Source organism: Amyelois transitella, chromosome 18 (genome assembly GCF_032362555.1).
Source record: "Amyelois transitella isolate CPQ chromosome 18, ilAmyTran1.1, whole genome shotgun sequence".
Lineage (NCBI taxonomy): Eukaryota > Metazoa > Arthropoda > Insecta > Lepidoptera > Pyralidae > Amyelois > Amyelois transitella.
Window position 1 is genome coordinate 5,972,114 of NC_083521.1, and position 20,003 is coordinate 5,992,116.

Below are 20,003 nucleotides of genomic sequence, written 5' to 3' on the forward strand. Positions count from 1 at the left end.
TTTAATGTAAACCTTTGACATACACGTTGTTTCTTAGGTATTTTCATTCATAAGCCGGCTGACCTTAGTTAGCTTTATTTTGAAATGTTGGATCCAGTATGCGGCAGTGAGCAGCCGTCGTGTGCCAGTTGCTGCTGGAGTCGCAACCATTGCGAGAGCGCACGCACAGATCTACATTTAAAATAATGTATCCATTTCACAAAATCATTACCTTATTTAAATAAAAAAAGTGACAGTGAAGTGAATAATTTAGTTTAACAAAATGGCAGTGTTCTTAATATTATTGTCAATAGCATTCATTTTGACATACTTATGGTTTCAACACAAGTTTTCATACTGGTCACGAAAGGGGCTCGACGGTCCCAAACCTATTTTTCCGTATGGTAATATACGCGATGTGATCAAAGGAAAAATTCAGTTTTTCCAACCATACTGCGACGTTTACAATCAATTCAAACATTTACCCTATGTCGGGATGTACTCCTTTTACCGGCCTGTATTATGTGTAAATGATTTGGAAATAGCTAAACATATTTTAATTAAAGATTTCGATCACTTCCAATCTCGTGGAACGTATTCTGGAGGAGTCGGCGATCCCTTGGCTGAAAATTTATTTAACATATTTGGAAAACCATGGAGGCTGTTACGGCTCAAAATGTCACCTACATTTTCTTCACGAAAGCTGAAGTCAATGTTTCCTATGGTGGAAGGTATAGCGAATGAAGCAAGAAATTACGCGGACTTGTTACACTCTAACGGAGAAGCTATAAATTTCTCTGAATTTTATGGTAGATATGCCATGGAAATTATAGCTAATATAGGGTTTGGGGTAGAGTGCAATGGAATAAACAATCCAGACTCGGAGTTTTTTAATAGAGGGCGTGAATATTTTGAGACTCGCTCCTGGTATTGGTAAGTGTTTTGTTCAATGCAGTAAATGTGGAATGGTAGCGAGTAATAAATTATTGGAAGTTCAGTGAGTGAATTTTGTACAGGACGCTAATTCGAGCATTCGCCTTCATTGCGCCGGATGCGTTCGACAAGTTGCGTATAAAGCGGATAAGCCCGCGGGTGGAAAACTTTTTCTACGGGCTTGTCAAGCAGACGGTCGCATATCGCGAGGAACACGGTTACAAAAGAAACGACTTCCTGCAGACACTTATAGAATTGAGAAATGGACAGTTTGTAGACGAAAAGGGTAAGAATATGTTCTTGTTAATAAATACCTGTATAATTATTGATATATATCGGTGTCGTTGGGATCAAGTTAAACAGAGATTTGGTTTTGTGGTTTTACCTAATTTGAGCAATCATATCATGTTTAATAACGATACACATTCGTATGCTAATCAATTCACAGCAGTTAATTCCTGTTCACAGATGTTCTTTTGTAAAATTTAAATAAATATAAAATTGGTTTCGTTCTATGTACAATAAGCCGAAAAAATCTGCCTTTTCAGGCTGGGTCTAAAGCGAAATAATATTTCATTAAAACAACATCGAAAACAACTCATCATCATCTCAGTGTGTTAGTTTGCAGACTGCATCTAAGGCCATATTTAGCTAAAGCAACTTGTTATGCTTAAGCTTAATATAACCTTAGATTTTAGAGTATTAGCTCTGTAAACCCCGAAAAAGACAAAGATGTGATCTTCGCAAAATCTTCGCAATCCTGAGGCTTTCTCTTGCTGTATTTTAGGCTTCGTGAAACTTATTTTTTCCTAAGTTGCTTCTAACGACGTCTAGGATTTATTGAACTGGTTTCTATTCTACTGTGGTGTAAATCTTACGCCTCTTAAAGTTGCGAGAGTTGTATACAAATGGATATTATTGTTACGAGAGTATTGCCCGTATTGAGGATACCTAAGTTACTACAGGCGACATGGGTTGAATACTTACTGCCGCGACTAACAACTAATTAAAATGCACTATTTACACAACTTTCTATTGTGTTATATGGGCCGTCGTATCGTAGGTATACACCATTGACTTGCACCCTCAATGGCGCAGATTGGCACCGTGTGGTTTTGGTGGGTTCGAGTTTCACACCCATATATTTGTTATATATATATTATTTATCATTTTGAATATATATATATATATAGTAGCTGTTGCCCGCGACTTCGTCCGCGTAAAGTTCGAGTTGAATCTTAATCATACAGTCAGATACAGACAGACAGACAAAAAATTAAAAAAAAATTCTCTATCCGTTTCAGTCAAAATATTAAATGTACAGACAAAACATTTTTACCCTTTTATTATATGTAGTATTTTGATTTTCAGTTTTTTTAAATAAAATACTCCAACAACACAAAAAAAAATATTATTAAAAAACCATATCTTGTTTTTGTTGGGACTCGAACTAGGACCTAACTTCCCAGTCTCACTCGCTAACCACTGGACCATCGAGGCCGTCGCGGTGGTGTCGTGTAGACTACATACATATGGTCACGTCTATATCCCTTGCGGGGTAGACAGAGCCAACAGGCTTGAAAAGACTGAATGGCCACGTTCAGCAATTTGGCTTAATGACAGAATTGAGATTCAAATAGTGATAGGTTGCTCGCCCATCGCCTAAAAATCCCAAGTTTATAAGCCTGTCCCTTAGTCGCCTTTCACTTATATTTATATGTTATAGGTATAATGCTGTCGTATAATGATAAATGACTTTGAATTTTAAATTTCGTAACTTATTTGCAGGCAAACTCATGCCTTGAGTTCATTCAAATGTCGATAACTTTTTTTTTAGTGAACCGATTTTGATGAAACAAACTTTAAATGTTCTTCTGAGTTAAAACAAAGCAACTGGTGAAAGTTTGAAGTAAATCGGTTTAGTATTTTCGGAGATAATCGTGATCATACATACAGACAGACAGACAAGAAATTCAAAAAAATATTTTTGCTTTCTATTATTCATTCTAAGTGTCCCTCTATCCATTTCAGTCAAAAATACAAAATGTACAGACAAAATATTTCTACTATTTTATTATAGATATATATTTGTGTGTGTATATGTGTTATATCTACAAGTTAAAAAACAAAAACCTAGTTACTAATTGTTCCTTTTCAAAATGATAAAGATGTATAAAATATATTTTGTAAAACAAATTGATAATAAAAAAAACACATGAATAAGATGAAGACACCAATTTTAAATGCTATAAATACACTTATAACTATAATATACTAGATAATAATTATATTATAAATAACCGAATACAAAACTATTTCAATTAATTTAAATTATAATGTTTTTTGCATATAAATATTTCCGTGTAATTTGCAAAGCTGTCAGTAATCTATTTATAATCCATGCACTTTGGCCTTTTAAATTTAAGAACGCTATTATTAATTTGCAATTATGTTTATGTTACTTTTGTTTGTATGAGATAATGGTGCTGTGATGTCAGTGTCAATCCAATCTAAGTACTATTTGATTTTCATGTGACATCAAATCAATATTTAAATCTTACGGTGCGTACAGATTGATCTTTATACGAGACTAATATAATATGTGATAGGATGTATGTTATTATTTTCAGTTGGATAGGGTAGCAATTAATAACTAATAATAAATATATACAAGACAGATTACATAGATTGAGTGAGCCTCGATGTAAGACAGTATAATGGCTATATAAAATTGGCACAGGCATAGGAAACTATATAATTAAGTTTAAGTGTATTAAAGATCTGGATAATTGTAGTTTCCACAGCGACCTACACGCGGGCAGAGCCGCGGGCAATAGCTAGTTCATACTAACATTCATATACGATTATTTATAAGTTTAAAGTTATAATTGTGTTGACTTTGGCAGGTAACGTGAAACACATCCATGATTTCCCATTCTCGATGAAGGACGTAGCCGCTAATACAATGGTTTACATGATAGCTGGGTACGAAACCTCAGCTACCACGGGCCAGTTTGCTGCCTACCAATTAGCCCAGAACCCGCACATCCAGGACCGAGTAAGGGAAGAAATAAATACAGTGCTGGCAAAATATAATGGGGAATGCACGTATGATGCGCAGAACGAAATGCACTATTTCAATATGGTGCTTGATGGTATGTTCTTTGAGTGGATTTTCTAGATGGTTTTAAGATTTTAGTGAAAGTAGGATTTTTTTTTCGTATGAACGATTACCACGAGATAATTTTCGGACAAACCTACTAGTCTCATTGCGCAGCAATAAAATGTAGGGGTTAACAATGGCTTATTTAAAAACTGCGAAAAAATAAGAATTTGAACGAAAATTTGAAAGTTTTACAGTACCTAGGTAACCTAATGAACTTATAACGTATGTTTATAGCAGAAACTACTGATGAATAAATTTGAATTTACACGCGAGCAAAGCCGCACGCGGAACGTAACTAGAAAACTTGTTTGGCCCTAAAATCCTTTAATATAAATGTAAGTTAAAATACTTTTACATAGGAATTTTAATGCTAAGATGTTTTCATCAACTAAAACTATAAGTTTAATTTTCTCTCTAATTCATTCCGCTGTTAGGTATATTATTATGTTTATTCTATTCATATTCGTTAGTTGTATAAGTAGATACTCTTTGTGGGGAGAGGCTGGTGTACTGAGGTACAAGCCTCGCTTAGTTCAGACACCAGTTTCTCACAAACTTAATCTTTCTTAAATCGTTATAGTTAACTTTTCTGTAAATACCTATTATGATTTAAGTTTGTGTAGAAAAAAAAATTAAGAAAAATTTGAAATTTGAATACTTGTGCATTAAATTCAAATATTTATCATTTTGACTTCCAACAGAAACAATGAGAATGTATCCGTCTATGCGAGCCTTGTTCCGGCGATGCAACAAGGACTACACAATTCCCAACACGAACCTGGTCATCGAGAAGGGCACCCTGGTGTTCGTGCCCGTGCAGGCGATCCACATGGACCCAGACATGTTCCCGGACCCGGAAAAGTTTGACCCGGATCGGTTCATACCGGAGAAGAAGGCGAAACTACACCCATGCCAGTGGATGCCGTTTGGTGAAGGACCACGGAAGTGTTTAGGTTGGTGATTTTGTTCTTAGCCCCCCACCAAGAAATGGGGAAGTTAACCCTAGTTATTGCAGTGTATATAGTAGGCCTAGGAATATTTGAACCGATATGGGTTTTGAATAAGAGAGCTATTTCTGTAAAACTATGTGTTACTTGGAAATAAACCATCTATAATAAAATAGACCTACCTATAGGTATTATTATTTTGGTTAATATTCTAAACACTTCATTAAGTTTGTACTCAAGTTCTCTGTCTAAGCAGCCCAAAGATACCCCAAATAATAAGAAGACACCCCAAATATTTCCGCCAGGGCGTTATTTGGTTTGTTGGCCAGGTTATTGGAAGCGGTCTGCAGTAAGGCCACCAATTAACCTAGTGGGTGGATTTCCTATAAACAATTTTAACGTGTTTGTTGATATTAAAATTGACTTCCATCATTGTTCATATAATAAGCGAGGTATGGCATTGGTTGTACCTTTAGGTCACGCATCGCTTCAACTAAACTTTATCTTATCTCAAGTGCGACCTTTTGGATGCCAAGTTCGTCTAATTAATTTCTAACAGAAGGTAACGCTAATAATAGAATGATGAATAGGTAGTAATTGTTTTTTAAATACTAAGATACCCTTCACCTATGGTACCTTCATTAGTCAAGGTCTCTTTACTATGACAGAAAAATATAGCTTTTGTATTATGCATAAGAAAATATTCGTGCTTTAATCACACAAGATTTTTTGATAAAGGAAGTGTGGTTACAAATTTGTAGTAAATTTCTAATAGTGCCTGGCAAACTTATAAATTAAAGTCATTATTACCTTTTAAGTTACAGAATTAGTAGCTTTTTATATTGGAACGTGTTTTTTTTAAGTATGATAAAATAGAAAATTATTGACTCAGATTTATAAAAGTGCTAACTTTTGATTTGCCAAAGGCGTGATGCAAACTGACATCAACACGTGATGTGCATGTGTGTGAACCGCTTAACAAACAAGATTTTACATATGCTTATTTCAGTTAAATTTATGCCCTTGAGCCGTTTGCGTTTTGGCGGATGTTTATCATTATATTATCCTGTCGTGGTGCTGAACGTGGTCTTTAAGCTGTCTCTTGAGTCTGTCATGAGGAAGTCATAAGGGGGAAAACACTTGTTAAGTGTGACTGTATATTTAACTTGCTTACGTGATAATTCATTAACGATAATATTGATTAATATTAATAATTTTTATATATTTTCAGGCGTAAAACAAGGGTATATCCAGTCGAAGATGGCATTAGTGAAGATTCTCCAAAAATACGAATTGTATTTAGACAAACGAACGGCCGTGCCCGTGAAAGTGAACCCCTCATGTCTGGTTTGTTCGGCAGACGGCGGAGTGTGGCTGCGATTGAAGGAACTAAACAATAACAATATGAAGGCTTTACAGGTTAATACTGTTTCACAGATAAACAATAATACAAAGTGCAAACCTGATATCATAAATAATACAGAATTCAAGCCTCCACAGTGACAACTTGTTAGTGAGATTATGTTGTGTGCGTGTTGCAATAATATTCTGAAATATGAATAACGTTTGCGATTACAATGTAGGTAAACGTGACCTCTTAAGTTTAGCTATGCAGAGCTCGCTTTCTTGTCAGGGATAAAGAAGTGACAATATGTGTGGCTGAAGATGTACGATTTGATGCGAGTTTGAGATCTTAATGTCTGTTGCTAAAAAGTGAAGGAATGACCGAAGAATTGATAAAAATTTATACGCCATTCGATATATTTTTAGGAAAATTATACTATTTGCGTAAACGTGCAGAACAAGAAAATGGATATCAGCACTGTTGACAAAACCTATGTGGTGAATTTTGTTATGGTAAAACATACTCTTTCATGCAAACCAATACCCGATTACGGGTTTTGCTGAGATTAATAAATTTATCCAAAGACATACGTTGAGATCCTTGAAGTATACCTTAAGGAAGGATTTTTGGAAATTAAGTTTTAAAATAATTGAATAAAAAATAGCACACTTGAGATTCTAATATAGATGTGGTAAGTGAGGGCATTACAATTCGTGTGGTATTCGGGTTACGAAAAACAATTATTTTGTAAGGTATTACAAATGGTGAATGTAGGTACTTGTACTTATGTAGAGGAGAAGTGTGCAATCCTTTGAATTTTTGTAAATAAATTATTTTTTCTAAATGTTGTTTAAGTGTATTGTAATACTATCTATATAGAAATTCAAAAGTTTGACTTCTACAAATTTTTACTTTTAATAAATTATTGACTATGTTTCTATAATTAAATTTTAAGCCGAAAATCCTAGAGAATGATATCTCAGTCTTTTTAACGATTCAAATAATTAAAATCGCCTTTTTATGTAAGAGCTATTTATAGCCACAAAAACGTTATTACTCGTACGAACATCTAGTTGGTTAAAGTGGACATAATAAAACGATGTAAGTAGATGTAAACATTAACTGTGTAATTTAACAAAGTGCACTAAGAAGTGTACACAATCTTACAGGGCAGGGCTTTGTTGAAGTAATGATAATAATCAATATCACAATTAAATGTGCTTTAAAAAATATCAAATCTTATTATCCTATATCTTAAGTTTCAAAAAAGGAAGCTCAGTCTTGTTTTTCTTTTTTATCTGTCTGTGATTCCTTACTTGCTTTGGCTTCATTACTGCCTAAAGATGTATCAGAAGTATTATCTTTAACATTTTGTGCCTTCTCTTTGGGCCTTCTTTTACGCTTCTTATCTGTTTGAATAGACACGTGTTTCATACTAGATTTAGATTTATCTTCTCCTTTCCATTCTTTATCTTTCTTGTTACTCACTTGGGTAGATTTTACTATACCTTTTTTAATTGAATCTCTGTGGGGTTCGGGCTTTCCTCTTGATGAAGAAGCTACAGAAAATTCTGATCTAGATTCAAAAAGATTAGTTTTTTCTCGTGGCCAAAGTCTTTCAATTATTTTCTTTTGCTCTTCTGCGTTGTCGTCTGATAGTCGCGAATTAGTTAGAGACGTAATTCTTGAGTGACCAAACTGGCGTACTACTTCTAGCACGAGGCTCGGTGGGGACCCAGGTTCTATACTCATAACAGGTGACTCCGGCAGTTTTAGATTATTAACTAGATCAAATACCATTTGCGCAATGAAATAGTGCTCTTTTTTTATTGATACAAAAATTCGTTTCTTAGCCAATTTAATTCTTTCTTCTGGAACTAATGAAAGGTTTGAAGTAGACCTAGTTACTGGTGGTTTGTCGTCATAGTACAACATACACATCATGTTAGTAGTATTATCCGGATCTTTATCCTTATTTTCAGATTCCGCAAGTTTACTCTTAAACTGAACTTTATTGACACCTGTAGATACTACTGAAGTTAATGACGCATTAGAAGTATATAACCATCGATCTGGCGATACAGTTCGGACATGTGTTTCCTTTTTTTCCTGAAAGGAAAATATTTGAGTAGGATTTTAAAGTTCACTTATTTCTTTTTGTCGCTATTTAAGATAACCATCATCAACTATCACAAGGATAAAAAAAATATGGCTAAATATTGTAATGCAACTAGATATTAAAATGTTGCTAACAACTTAAATAAGAGGTCGAACTTGTATTGAAGTAGAGGACCATGATTTTCCTCGCGAGGGCCAGAACAGACAACATCAGCCAGCAGGCTTGTAGCCACGTGGTCAAGATCGTGTCATCAATACATATGAAAATGTAGTAACCAGCATTTTATCGGTGTCTCCAATGAGGTCGACATTAATGCGCACGAGTTGGAAGTCAACGACCATAATGATCCTCGCCAGAGCCAGCACAGCCGACATTAGCCAACAGAAGGTGTGAAGCCACGCAGTCAGTATGGTCAGCCTCGTCGCTTGGTAGACACCCCTGATTCTTCGCTCGTATACTAAGGTAGCTACGTTTACCGTGTAGGTGCAACTAGAATTTGATGATATCTAGATGTTATTATTAAGCTTTAAATAATAGGTATCCTTTGGATTTCTAATTTACAATTCCACAAAAAGTAAACCACATTTAGGAACATGCTGCTGAAAATATTTATAGGGACATCAAATAAGGCCTACAAGTACATATATTCCGAAAAGATTTGAAAAAATAAATACCGTTTAGATTCAGAAATAAAGATAATCCTGTTATTAAGTAAACGTGAATGGTCAGAGTAATTAATAGTTACCGACTGGGAGTAACTTATATGAAGTTGTTTTATAGGTTCTACTAAGACATAACTCACGTAGGGCTGCCAGTGATCTCGCTGAGCTTCAGACAGAGTTCTTCCAGTCCATTGTGAGTCATCGATGACGAGTAGATGCATACTCCACCCATCGCTAATGAAAATATAAACACCGGTGGCAAAATGCGCCATGGCCGCTGTAAACTAGATATTTGTTTCATTAAGCAAGTTAGGTAGTCTGAGTCTAGCGTCGGAATAATTAATACGTTTCATGGCCCAGCATGAATTCAACCTATTTAAAAAAAAATATTTGCAGTATACAGACAGATAATTTTTTTGTCGTTTTCTAAAGATCTTTCTCTTGTCGCATTATTGTGCGTGTATAATGATGAGTCTAATATTTAATGTGTATGTTGTGTCTTTTTGTCAAAACATAAAAAAATATTATTCCTGTTTCCAGATATATAAATATCTGACACTGACTATTCTAATTACAAAAAAAATGCTACTTTCGTAATGACATACTTTAGATATAGTAGAATTTCGTAAACGTTGCACCCTTGGCTATGTTTATTTCGAACATATTTCTCTATTTAATTGCCTATTTATTATGTATGCGTTCATGTAATAGCTGGCATTGTGAGGTCATTCACGTGGAATTGTTTGCATTTTAATGCCGCTGTTACTAGCCGCAGCTGTACTTTCAAGGATTATGATATTTTCGATAGAGTAACGTTATATAGGTATTTCGATTTCTTAATAGGTATATGTATAATTTTAATTTCATATGATTTTTAAGGGTTTTGTAGGAAGTTATGAATTGTTAATTTAGGAAATCCCATAGATACCCAGATAAAGTCCGGCTGCCCGTCGAACACATGAGGAACATTGTGGTCCATACCAGGCCGAAGATTGCTGAGACCAGGGGCACATAGGTTGGAAGGTAACATGCGCTCTTCTCCAGCCACTGTGTGCTGAGAAAATCCACAGGCACTGCACAAAGCGGTATGATAACAATAGGCAACTACATTCATATGTACATAAATCACGCCTCTTTCCCGGACGGGTAGGCAGAGATAGTATTAATAGGCAACTCTAATATATAATCACGTCACGTCTTTATCACTTACGGGGTAGACAGCCAACAGTCTCGCAAAGACTGTAAGATTTAATGACGGAATTGAGATTCAAATAGTGCCAGGATGCTAGCTCATCGCCTTAATGCAAAATTCCAGTTTATTAGACTATCCCTTAGTCCCCATTTATCACATCCATGGGAAAGAGATAGAGTAGTCCTAACCTAAAGTGCCGAGAACCATAAGATTTCTCTTCGTTGTCTGTGGCGTTCGACGCATAAAGGTCCAATAGTATTCAATCCGTAAAAATCACAAAATGCAATAATATTAGAATTTTGATAAAAGCAATTTGGCAATGAATATACCATTCTCAAAAAACGTATCAAATTTATTGAATACGGAAGACCGAGACTTTATTTAAAAAGACTAGAAAGACGTGTCCAATTTCAAAACCGGCAGAGAAGTTGTTGAGCATATTCGGTTATTTTCACGTTACATTAGAATGCATAATTGTTAATACGTACTATCGGCTGAATCCTTATCAATAGGTATGAATTCGTATATGACGTTGTGTCGCAGCGAAGTTAAGCTTTGGAGCTTAGGAAAAAGCACACATTTCTCGTCGAACATGTACATGAGCATATGGAAGCAGAAAGTACAGAAGCAGCCAAACACGAACGCCAGAAAGAATAATAAGATGTGGGCGCCTGCAACGTTTATACATACATATAGTCACGCCTTGTATATATGTATAGATGTGACTATATGTATGCATTATCATAATCATGTTTTTATCCCTTACGGGGCGGACAGAGCCATCAGTCTCACAAAGACTGAAAAACCACGTTCAGGATGGCTTAGAGATGGAATTGAGATTCAAAAATTGTGATAAATTGCTAGCCCATCGCCTAAAAGAAGAAACTCAATCCCTATCCCTTACGACATCCATGGGAAAGAAATGGAGTGATCCTATTTTAAAGTGCTGGGACTCCATGGCATATTTCTATTAAAGAACAAATAAGTACGTGACCAGTTAAAAAAAAAATCATCAAGTACCTACGTTCGTGATAATTTGACGCTGAACCTTTAAATGATATGACTGTGGAGATTACATTTATTGGTACTTAGCTCGTAGCAATAGCAAGTTTTAAGTAGGTACTACAATAGAAAAAAGGACCGGCCACAATATCAACACCTACACCGAACAAGATGCAAGCATTCCATACTTAAAAAGAGAATCTAGAAAATTTTTACACTAATTGTGGTTAAATTAAATTATAATTACCTATATACATAAATATATATTTTTTCACATATTGTTTGGCTTGATTGATGTAACAGATATTTTTTAATAATAATGATTTTACAGACCACTCTTAGGAATACCTATTAGAAATCTGTTTCGCCTACCTTTCCAAATGCCATTTACTTCATGCTCACTTTTTTCAATTAATCTATATTCTTCTAGAAGACAAACCCTATTACTCGGCATTATATAACGCTTATTTTAGGAGAGAAACATAACAAAAGTTAATCAATTAATATATTGGTTTAAGAAATATCAGTGATTCAAGAGAGTTTAAAGATCTTTTAAATATATCTAATTTCTCACTTGACACTCTCACTGTCTGACACCAGAATGATGAAAGCTAAAAGACAGAAAAGGTTACATTTGCTGACGAAGTTTGTAACAACAACAGTAAGTTAGTTAACTTGGTATAAGAAAAGTATAGTGAGGTTCCCAGAACTTTTAAATATACCACTCCCTCTCTTTGCCATGGATGTCGTTAATTAAGGCACATTAATCGTATCCAGGGAAAAAATATTCAAATCATGTTATATTTGTTTTATAATATATGTATCTAGGAAGTCGCTGGTCGTAGAAACCTGCAAACCCGGCGGCATGTGTGGATCGCCATTAAACGAGTACAATTTAGGTCTTCTATCCTCTCTCCAAAAATTCTTACCTAAACATTACCTAACTTATATCATCAGGCTTTCGAGTGCATAGCTTTATCAAATTTGAGATAAGATGTTGTTATTAGATGTTGATAAAAACAAAAATAAATTACACAAGAGATAAGATACTTGAAGAAATATCCGTATGCAGTCAACGACAAGAGGAATATAATAAAACATGATAAGATATAGGTACCTATGTTTATTGATTACAATAAAAGATAAACAAAGTGCTAACACACTTAGCACTTTGTTTATCTTTTATTGGGTAGAAACACGAAATGTATACTTCCATAGCTTTCAATCCTTATTAGTTATACATATTCCATTACTTCTCTTAAATATAATTTATGTGGAAAACACGATTCATTTGTGATTTCTCATTTTTTATTGCGGTTGGCAGAAAGACATTCCGACTGGGATGATTGTATTATTTTTTGTAATCAATAGTTTCAAATAAACAGTTTATAAGTGCCGTGTGGTTCCCGGCACTATTACAAAAAAGAATAGGACCACTCCATCTCTTTCCCATGGATGTCGTAAAAGGCGACTAAGGGATAGGCTTATAAACTTAGGATTCCTCTTTTAGGCGATGGGCTAGCAACCTGTCACTATTTGAATCTCGGTTCTATCATTAAGCCAAATAGCTGAACGTGGCCATTCAGTCTTTTCAAGACTGTTGGCTCTGTCTACCCCGCAAGGGATATAGACGTGATCATATGTATGTATGTATGTAGTTTATAAGCTTATCCATTATTCCTCTTTTACAACATCTATAGGAAAGAGATGGAGTGGTCCTATCCTATTCTAAAGTACCAGGAACCACGACGGCACGTTAAATCCATACATAAAAAATTGCAATTAGTCGTAGCAGAACTTTCCGAATTTATAATACCTACCTATATGAGTAGGGATCAGTCTAATATATTGTTATGCAATTTTATATTTTACCAAATGTGCTCATGTCTTGAGTAGATTACTATCAGATGGTAGCCCACCAATGGAGACGTCTGAAGTGATGGGAGCAATGCGTAGGTTTCTATCGATAGTTGAGATATTTGGGTAAACATAAAATTATCGGATACCTTATTCTTATAAAAAAGAATGTGTAGGTTTAACAGATAACAGAAATATTAATAAATGAACTACTTCTTTTATTAAATACCCTAAAATTTAAATTCTGTGATAGGTGGTGTATTCCTTCTTTTAAGAAAATTTCGGTATTCTATCGATATTTTATTGGTATTATCTAACATCCTTGTCAGATGTAGCGATCTGAAGCGATAAGAGATACTGTTGATCCCAGCAAAAAGATACAAATACTCATCCACAGAAAAAAAATCCACATTCTTTGAATATGTTTGAAAAGAGCTGTGTAGTATCAGTTTTGGTGATAGCTACCATAAATCATGTTTTTTGTAGGGTAGATGTATTAGACTTGGGTTCCAAAAATGCTGTTTGGACTGTCGAGAACAAAAATGGAAGTAAGTGCCAACAAATACTAAGCTTTAAACTTATTTGCTTGACAATAATAATAAACGTTAATGTCTAAATCCATCAGAGATTGTAAAAACCTTGTGGATGCGAATGGGACTTTATAAAACTTTGACATGCCAAACTTGTTATGTTAAGTTCTCACACCCTGGTTCATATTTTAACATTTTGCTTAATTACTCTGCTGAATAAAGTTTTAAATAAATAAAATAAACAAATATCAATTAAAAAAAATATTCTTCTATTTATTTGGTAAATTCAATGCCAATTGTAAAACGTTTGTTTTCATCAAAAGTTAAAGAAAAAGTGTTTCCAGGTCAAAAGCTACCTGCCACGGTGCCGGGCGGCATCTATTCGGACCTACAAAATGCTGGAATGATCGGAGACATCTTTAGTGGGTTTAACGACGTCCTAACGCGATGGGTTGCCTACGATACATGGACTTACACGGGGAGATTTTATGGTGATAAACCGTTTTTATTTAGTACTAACGTTATCCCACGGCGTCGCCAGTAGTACATACATAGATAGTATATTACAGTATAGTAATGTTCCATTATAACTTTGAAATATTTTTTATGATCGGTTCAGTATTTCCGAAGATTAGCCTTTACAGATAAACAATCAAAGTTACAAACTTAAACTTTTTGTCATATTGTAGTATAGATCAATGTTATTCGTTGTACTATAATAAACTTTCTAGCATTTTTACCCCGGGGACGGCCCTGGAGATTAATAGCAGTTACGTTTTAATGAGACTTTGGACACAACTGGCAATTCTATCATCATTACTGCGCTTTATGAATGTGCAAATGCAATCATACAAAGTCCTAGAATAGACCCAAAATTGAAAAAAAAAGTAGGCTAACTAAAATTCAAAAGTCACTTTGTTTCAGTAAATGAAGCCCAAATGGAAACAAAAACAGCGCATTTGGTATTTCACGGTTTGGACACTGTAGCGTTTGTTCACCTTAATGATGCCCCAATTGGAAGCACCAATAACATGTTCGTGAGATACGTTTTCGACGTGAAAGATCATTTGAAGGTGAGTGCTATGTAGATACTGAAATATGCCTGTGGCTCCTTCCGCGTAAAATGAAAAATTGCGTGAATTTATTTTCCGTGGGAATTTCGGGAAACTCCCTCTTAGGGTTTCTCTTCGCCACATTAGAAATTTACAGCGACTTGGGTTATGCATTGATATTTAAGTCAATTAGTCTAGTCAGCCAGTTTTCTCAATTTTAAAAAGGTGTATTTACATGTAGAAGTAATGTAAGTAGAAAATAAAACTAATTGAACAAATTAAAACAACCAAACATACAAATATCCTTCCAGGCGGGAGAGAACGTGCTAAAAGTGGAGTTCACATCACCCATAGAAGCAGCTCGCGTTTTGTCTGACAATCATTTCACCGCTCCTGATTGCGTGCCGTCTGTATACAAAGGGGAATGCCATGCCAATCAGCTAAGGAAGATGCAGGCATCTTTCTCCTGGGACTGGGGACCGGCGTTCCCCTCTGTTGGAATCTGGTGAGTCTGTTTTAGAAGTTAACCCAACACTAAATTTCTTTCATTCAAAGCTTGTTGGTTAGAAGGACAATAGAACAACACCGTTTCACGAAGAAGGAACAAGTTTAATCCTACCGCGACCATGTACCAATGACTCCTTTCTGAGTTATGTATATTGGTTTAATTGTTAACCGTTGCTATTGTGCTGAGGGAAAACATCGTGAGGAAATCTGCCCGGCAACTAAATGTGTAAACATGATTTGGTTAGGTTCCCCTACAAAGCGGAGGTCAGCCTAGAGTAATGCCATTTAAAAACCTGACTTAACCAATCCAGCATCAAATGGCGCATCCGGGGCTTCTCTTCGGAGAGGCGAGGATGTAACCGGCCGAAGAAGGGCAACACTTCATCTTGTTTTATTGCAATGCATTGATTTGGACAAAATAATTTACTCCAAGAAATAACAGAACAATATCGATAAAACATTATTACATTTATTTCAGGCAACCAGCAACTATAGAATTTTACAATGGTGCAATCATAAGATCAGTTACAACATTTACAGAGAAGGGAGATACGAAGTGGCGTCTTAAAATTAAGACTTATTTAGAATCAAGTCTTTCTACCAAACAGCTTGAGGGCCACCTCTCTGCTGTGTTATCGGTAGAAGGGCGTCAAACTATAAGAGCTCAAAAGGAAGTGAATGTTCATACTAAAGAGGATGGAACCGCGGAATTAGACATAGACATGGTTGTAAATGAGGTAACAATATATATATACGATTTTTGTCTTGGTTTGAAGCTTACTAAGAATGTAATCGAAAATATGTTAAAAATGACGATGACTTTTTCCTTTGAGTAAAAATATTTTTTTTTCCTTGAATGCTATTTTTAGGACCTTATAAAACTTTGGTGGCCTAATGGATACGGAGAGCAGAATCTTTATGATTTACGTGTGTTTTTGTCAACACAAGGAGCCAGGGAAGAGGTATCAAGAAAGCATGTTCGAATTGGTTTCCGAACTATTGAATTGATACAAGAGGATGCTTCAAGAGTTCTCGGTGAGATAATATTGAAGTAAAATGCAGCTTGCTTGACTTATTAAGCAAGCTGCATTGTATTGTATTGTACCAAATGTATCACTCCCTTAAGAGTGATACATTTGGTTGAAGCGAAAAAAATATGCAGGGATCGTGGAAAGATAAAGTCTCCGCCGGGAAACTGGTGAGATTATAAGTTTATTTCCACTGACTTTACTATTTAAATTTGCAGGTAATACAACTGCTGGTCAAGGTTTGACATTTTACTTCAAGATTAATGGCTATCCGCTGTTTATGAAAGGTTCCAACTGGATTCCAGGTCACATTTTACCTGAATACGGAGGTGACAAATCATTAGGTGAGATTCCTTTATGTAGATAAGAGTTCTAACAATTAGAAATTATAAATATATATATATATATATATATATGTATGTATAATAAGACTAGCTGTCCCGGCAGCAAACGTTGTTTTGCCATATAAATATTTTTTTAGTAATTTCTAGTTAAAAATAATGTTAAGGGTGGTCAACTCTTATCACTAAGGGGTATGAAAAATAGATGTTGGCCGATTCTTAGACCTACTCAATATGCTCACAAAATTTCATGAGAATCGGTCAAGTCGTTTCGTAGGAGTACAGGAACGAACATTGTGACACGAGAATTTTATATGTATATAAGATAATGTGTCTGGGTATACAAAATTTCTTAATTAAAATACTTTCGTATTTTTAAGTTGATGGACTACTGACAGCTGCTAGAGATGCACACATGGCAATGCTGCGAGTGTGGGGAGGTGGTATTTATGAGTCGGACTACTTTTACCAGAAATGTGACGAGCTGGGTATTTTAATTTGGCAGGATTTCCTCTTTGCATGTTCCATGTATCCAGCATATCCTGAATTTTTAGAGTAAGTAGAAAATGATGAATAACTTTAGTTTCCTCTAACATATAGGATTGATTTTAAATACTTACATTTTGTTATAGTAACGTGAAGATTGAGATACTGCAAAACGTTATTCGCCTCCAACACCACCCTTCTATCGCTCTGTGGGCTGGTAACAATGAGAATGAATCAGCACTACGAGATAACTGGTATGATACTTTATCCCAGTTCGAAAAATACAAGGAAGAGTATATCAAACTATATGTAGATACCATAAAACCTATAGTTACAGACGTGGACAATAAAGAATATATAGTTTCAAGTCCATCGAATGGCCTGAAATCTGAACAAGAGGGATACATAGCGGAAGATCCTTCTGATTCATACTATGGAGATCGTCATTACTACAGCTATACATCAGACAACTGGGATATGAATACTTATCCTCAAACAAGATTCGCTTCAGAATATGGCTTCCAATCACTGCCCTCTGTTGCAACAATGAGAACTGCTACAAAAAATCCTGAAGATTTCCGTGTAGATAGCGAATATTCAAAACACAGGCAACACAGTCCCAATGGTTATACATACATAGCAGAACAGATGAAGAAACATTTAAAACTGGATGAGAATGACCCAAAATATTTCGATAAATTTGTGTTTCAGAGTCAGGTGTGTAGGATTAAGGACATAAAATTTAATACTTACAATCACGTAGGAATAAAATCTTATCGTCATTAGACATGAGTTAAAAAAATGTTTTAATTAATAGTTCGGAAGTACTACCACATTTATATAGGTAGCTAGAAAGCCTTTATAAGAAGAACAAGTTATCAAGAGCATGTTAAGTTTCACAAATAAACGTAATTTCTCCATCATTAAGGTAATTCTTTTTATGGTTCTAGATCAGTCAAGCAATGGCAATAAAAGCAGAGTCCGAGTTTTACAGACAGGGCCAGGCAGACTGGTATACTATGGGGGCGCTCTACTGGCAGCTGAACGATGTGTGGCAAGCGCCTTCCTGGTCTGGAATTGGTATGTGTCGGATCAGAACATTTCTATTTCTATTTCACGCATTGCAATAAATGTATTTATGCTTTTCCTAAAGGCTAATTGATACTTATGCACTTATCACGTTATTGTATATGTAGGTACAATAACTAGGTATGGAAAAACAATTCATTACGAAAATAATTATATAGTAGCAACTTGTTTTAAAGTGTCGTTAACATAACTTACCGTACATTGTTACAGAACATGGAGGAAAATGGAAGATGCTGCACTACTATGCCAAATGGTTCTTTGCCCCCATCTTGGTTTCCCCAAGGCCATTGTTGAGCGAAGATGTTGATGTTTACCTTATCAATGACAGATTTGTGCCTATAGTCGAAGCCCACATCATTGTCGAGGTTTTCAACTGGAGCAGTCTAACACCAATCAGGTCTCAATCATATCCAGCCAATGTAGACGCACTGTCAGCTAAGAAACAAGATATTAAATTAACAACGTTGGATTTGAATACAGATGAAACCTTCTTGAGATTTACACTCACAGCTCCGGGTGTACCGTCGTCGCCATACAACTATGTGTTCCCTAAACCGTTTAAATCTATCTCAGGGTTGAGGGAACCAAGAATACAGGTATGTTAATTTCATCTCTCATTCCGTGCCGTGTGGTTTCGGCACCAATCGAAAAAATACGACCACTTCATAGCTTTCCCCTGGATGTCGTAAAAGTCGACTTGGGGATAGGCTTATACTTTCGGGATTCCTCTTGCAGACGAAGGGCTGTCACTATTTGAATCTCATTTACAACACGAAGCTTTACAGCTGAACGTGGCCAATCGTACTTTTCAAGGCTGTCGGATCTCTCATTCCCGAGGGGTATGAGATGACGATATGTATGTATGTATCTCTCACTATTATTTTCCTCATCATATTACGTTCTTAGCTTGCTGATCCGAGAAACGTATAGGTGATATTCACCCATAAGATATGAGCTTTTGGACAGCTTCTAATGCCTGATACCAGCTCGATAAGATAAATATTTCTTAGCAAGGGATAGAGTTGTCTACTCTACCGATAACCACAAAGCTAATGATTATTAGCATAACACACACTATAAACAAGCCGTTTATTTGGAGTAAAACTATTTTATTAATTGGTTACAGATAAATGTGTCGCGGCCTAGAAGAACTGGACATTATTTCTATTATCCAGTAGATATACAAGTGGATACAGTAGTACTATTTCTTTGGCTGGAAACTAGTGAGGCATTTAATGATCATCACAGCGGCTATTTTGAAGATAATGGAGTCATAATCGCCAATCCTTACCTTAGAACCAACTTTATTAGCAAAGATGTATTGTCGCCTAAATATATTGAGAATGCAATAACATATCAATATTATATGAATTAAGATAAATTATAGGCGCGCAGTGGATTCTTTCTGTTGTGTGTGTGAAAAAATGTGTAAGAAATACGAGAATATTAAAATGTAAAAATAATATTAATTTACAAAATTATGTAAATATTTATATAGATAAAATTAAAACTATATTTTAACATGCAGTATCATCTTCTTTTTTAAATAATTTGCGCTAACTAAACTTATTACCGTGGTTAAATGACTTAGTTTTTATGAATTAAATAATTTAGAGAACTCTACAACAACACGACGAAAGAAAGAAATAAAGTAGGTTTCCCAACTGGCACACATGCGCCGTAAGAAGCTCTACAGTGGCCGTTAAAAGGTTATTGATTACGCCATAACCTTCACAGACTAGTCATGCAGAAGGCGTGTTAGATATTA

The 20,003-nt window shown here is 35.3% G+C and overlaps 3 protein-coding genes across 3 annotated transcripts; 2 read left to right on the forward strand and 1 right to left on the reverse strand.

Moving 5' to 3' along the window:
- Positions 1-117: 117 nt before the first annotated feature.
- On the forward strand, positions 118-7,563 carry LOC106143421 (cytochrome P450 6a2). Its single transcript, XM_013345503.2, has 5 exons — positions 118-912; positions 996-1,198; positions 3,819-4,067; positions 4,780-5,031; positions 6,257-7,563. Exons 1-5 carry the CDS (start codon positions 263-265, stop codon positions 6,526-6,528), a joined length of 1,626 nt encoding a protein of 541 aa, XP_013200957.2. The 5' UTR covers positions 118-262; the 3' UTR covers positions 6,529-7,563.
- A 34-nt stretch (positions 7,564-7,597) lies between these two features.
- On the reverse strand, positions 7,598-11,799 carry LOC106143413 (uncharacterized). The gene is made up of 6 exons (XM_013345491.2): positions 11,718-11,799; positions 10,832-11,014; positions 10,080-10,224; positions 9,292-9,435; positions 8,765-8,978; positions 7,598-8,479 (listed from the first exon to the last, which is right to left on the reverse strand). Exons 1-6 carry the CDS (start codon positions 11,797-11,799, stop codon positions 7,646-7,648), a joined length of 1,602 nt encoding a protein of 533 aa, XP_013200945.2. The 3' UTR covers positions 7,598-7,645.
- Positions 11,800-13,592: 1,793 nt separating this feature from the next.
- Positions 13,593-19,762, forward strand: LOC106130336 (beta-mannosidase-like). Its single transcript, XM_013329167.2, has 12 exons — positions 13,593-13,750; positions 14,077-14,223; positions 14,657-14,805; positions 15,096-15,289; positions 15,770-16,028; positions 16,161-16,326; positions 16,538-16,663; positions 17,041-17,215; positions 17,293-17,863; positions 18,097-18,226; positions 18,446-18,831; positions 19,362-19,762. Exons 1-12 carry the CDS (start codon positions 13,624-13,626, stop codon positions 19,608-19,610), a joined length of 2,679 nt encoding a protein of 892 aa, XP_013184621.2. The 5' UTR covers positions 13,593-13,623; the 3' UTR covers positions 19,611-19,762.
- Positions 19,763-20,003: the final 241 nt, after the last annotated feature.

What these genes read in the sequence shown, in the direction of transcription:
- LOC106143421 (XM_013345503.2), top strand. Translation starts at nt 263, where the DNA reads ATGGCAGTGTTCTTAATATTATTGTCAATAGCATTCATTTTGACATAC. An exon ending in GAGACTCGCTCCTGGTATTG is followed by an intron (nt 913 to 995) that starts GTAAGTGTTTTG and finishes AATTTTGTACAG; the next exon opens with GACGCTAATTCGAGCATTCG. An exon ending in AGGACCACGGAAGTGTTTAG is followed by an intron (nt 5,032 to 6,256) that starts GTTGGTGATTTT and finishes ATATATTTTCAG; the next exon opens with GCGTAAAACAAGGGTATATC.
- LOC106143413 (XM_013345491.2), bottom strand. Translation starts at nt 11,799, where the DNA reads ATGCCGAGTAATAGGGTTTGTCTTCTAGAAGAATATAGATTAATTGAA. An exon ending in AGTAAATGGCATTTGGAAAG is followed by an intron (nt 11,015 to 11,717) that starts GTAGGCGAAACA and finishes TAAACGTTGCAG; the next exon opens with GCGCCCACATCTTATTATTC. An exon ending in GGCAGCCGGACTTTATCTGG is followed by an intron (nt 9,436 to 10,079) that starts GTATCTATGGGA and finishes ACAAATATCTAG; the next exon opens with TTTACAGCGGCCATGGCGCA.
- LOC106130336 (XM_013329167.2), top strand. Translation starts at nt 13,624, where the DNA reads ATGTTTGAAAAGAGCTGTGTAGTATCAGTTTTGGTGATAGCTACCATA. An exon ending in CGGAGGTGACAAATCATTAG is followed by an intron (nt 16,664 to 17,040) that starts GTGAGATTCCTT and finishes CGTATTTTTAAG; the next exon opens with TTGATGGACTACTGACAGCT. An exon ending in AATTTGTGTTTCAGAGTCAG is followed by an intron (nt 17,864 to 18,096) that starts GTGTGTAGGATT and finishes TTATGGTTCTAG; the next exon opens with ATCAGTCAAGCAATGGCAAT.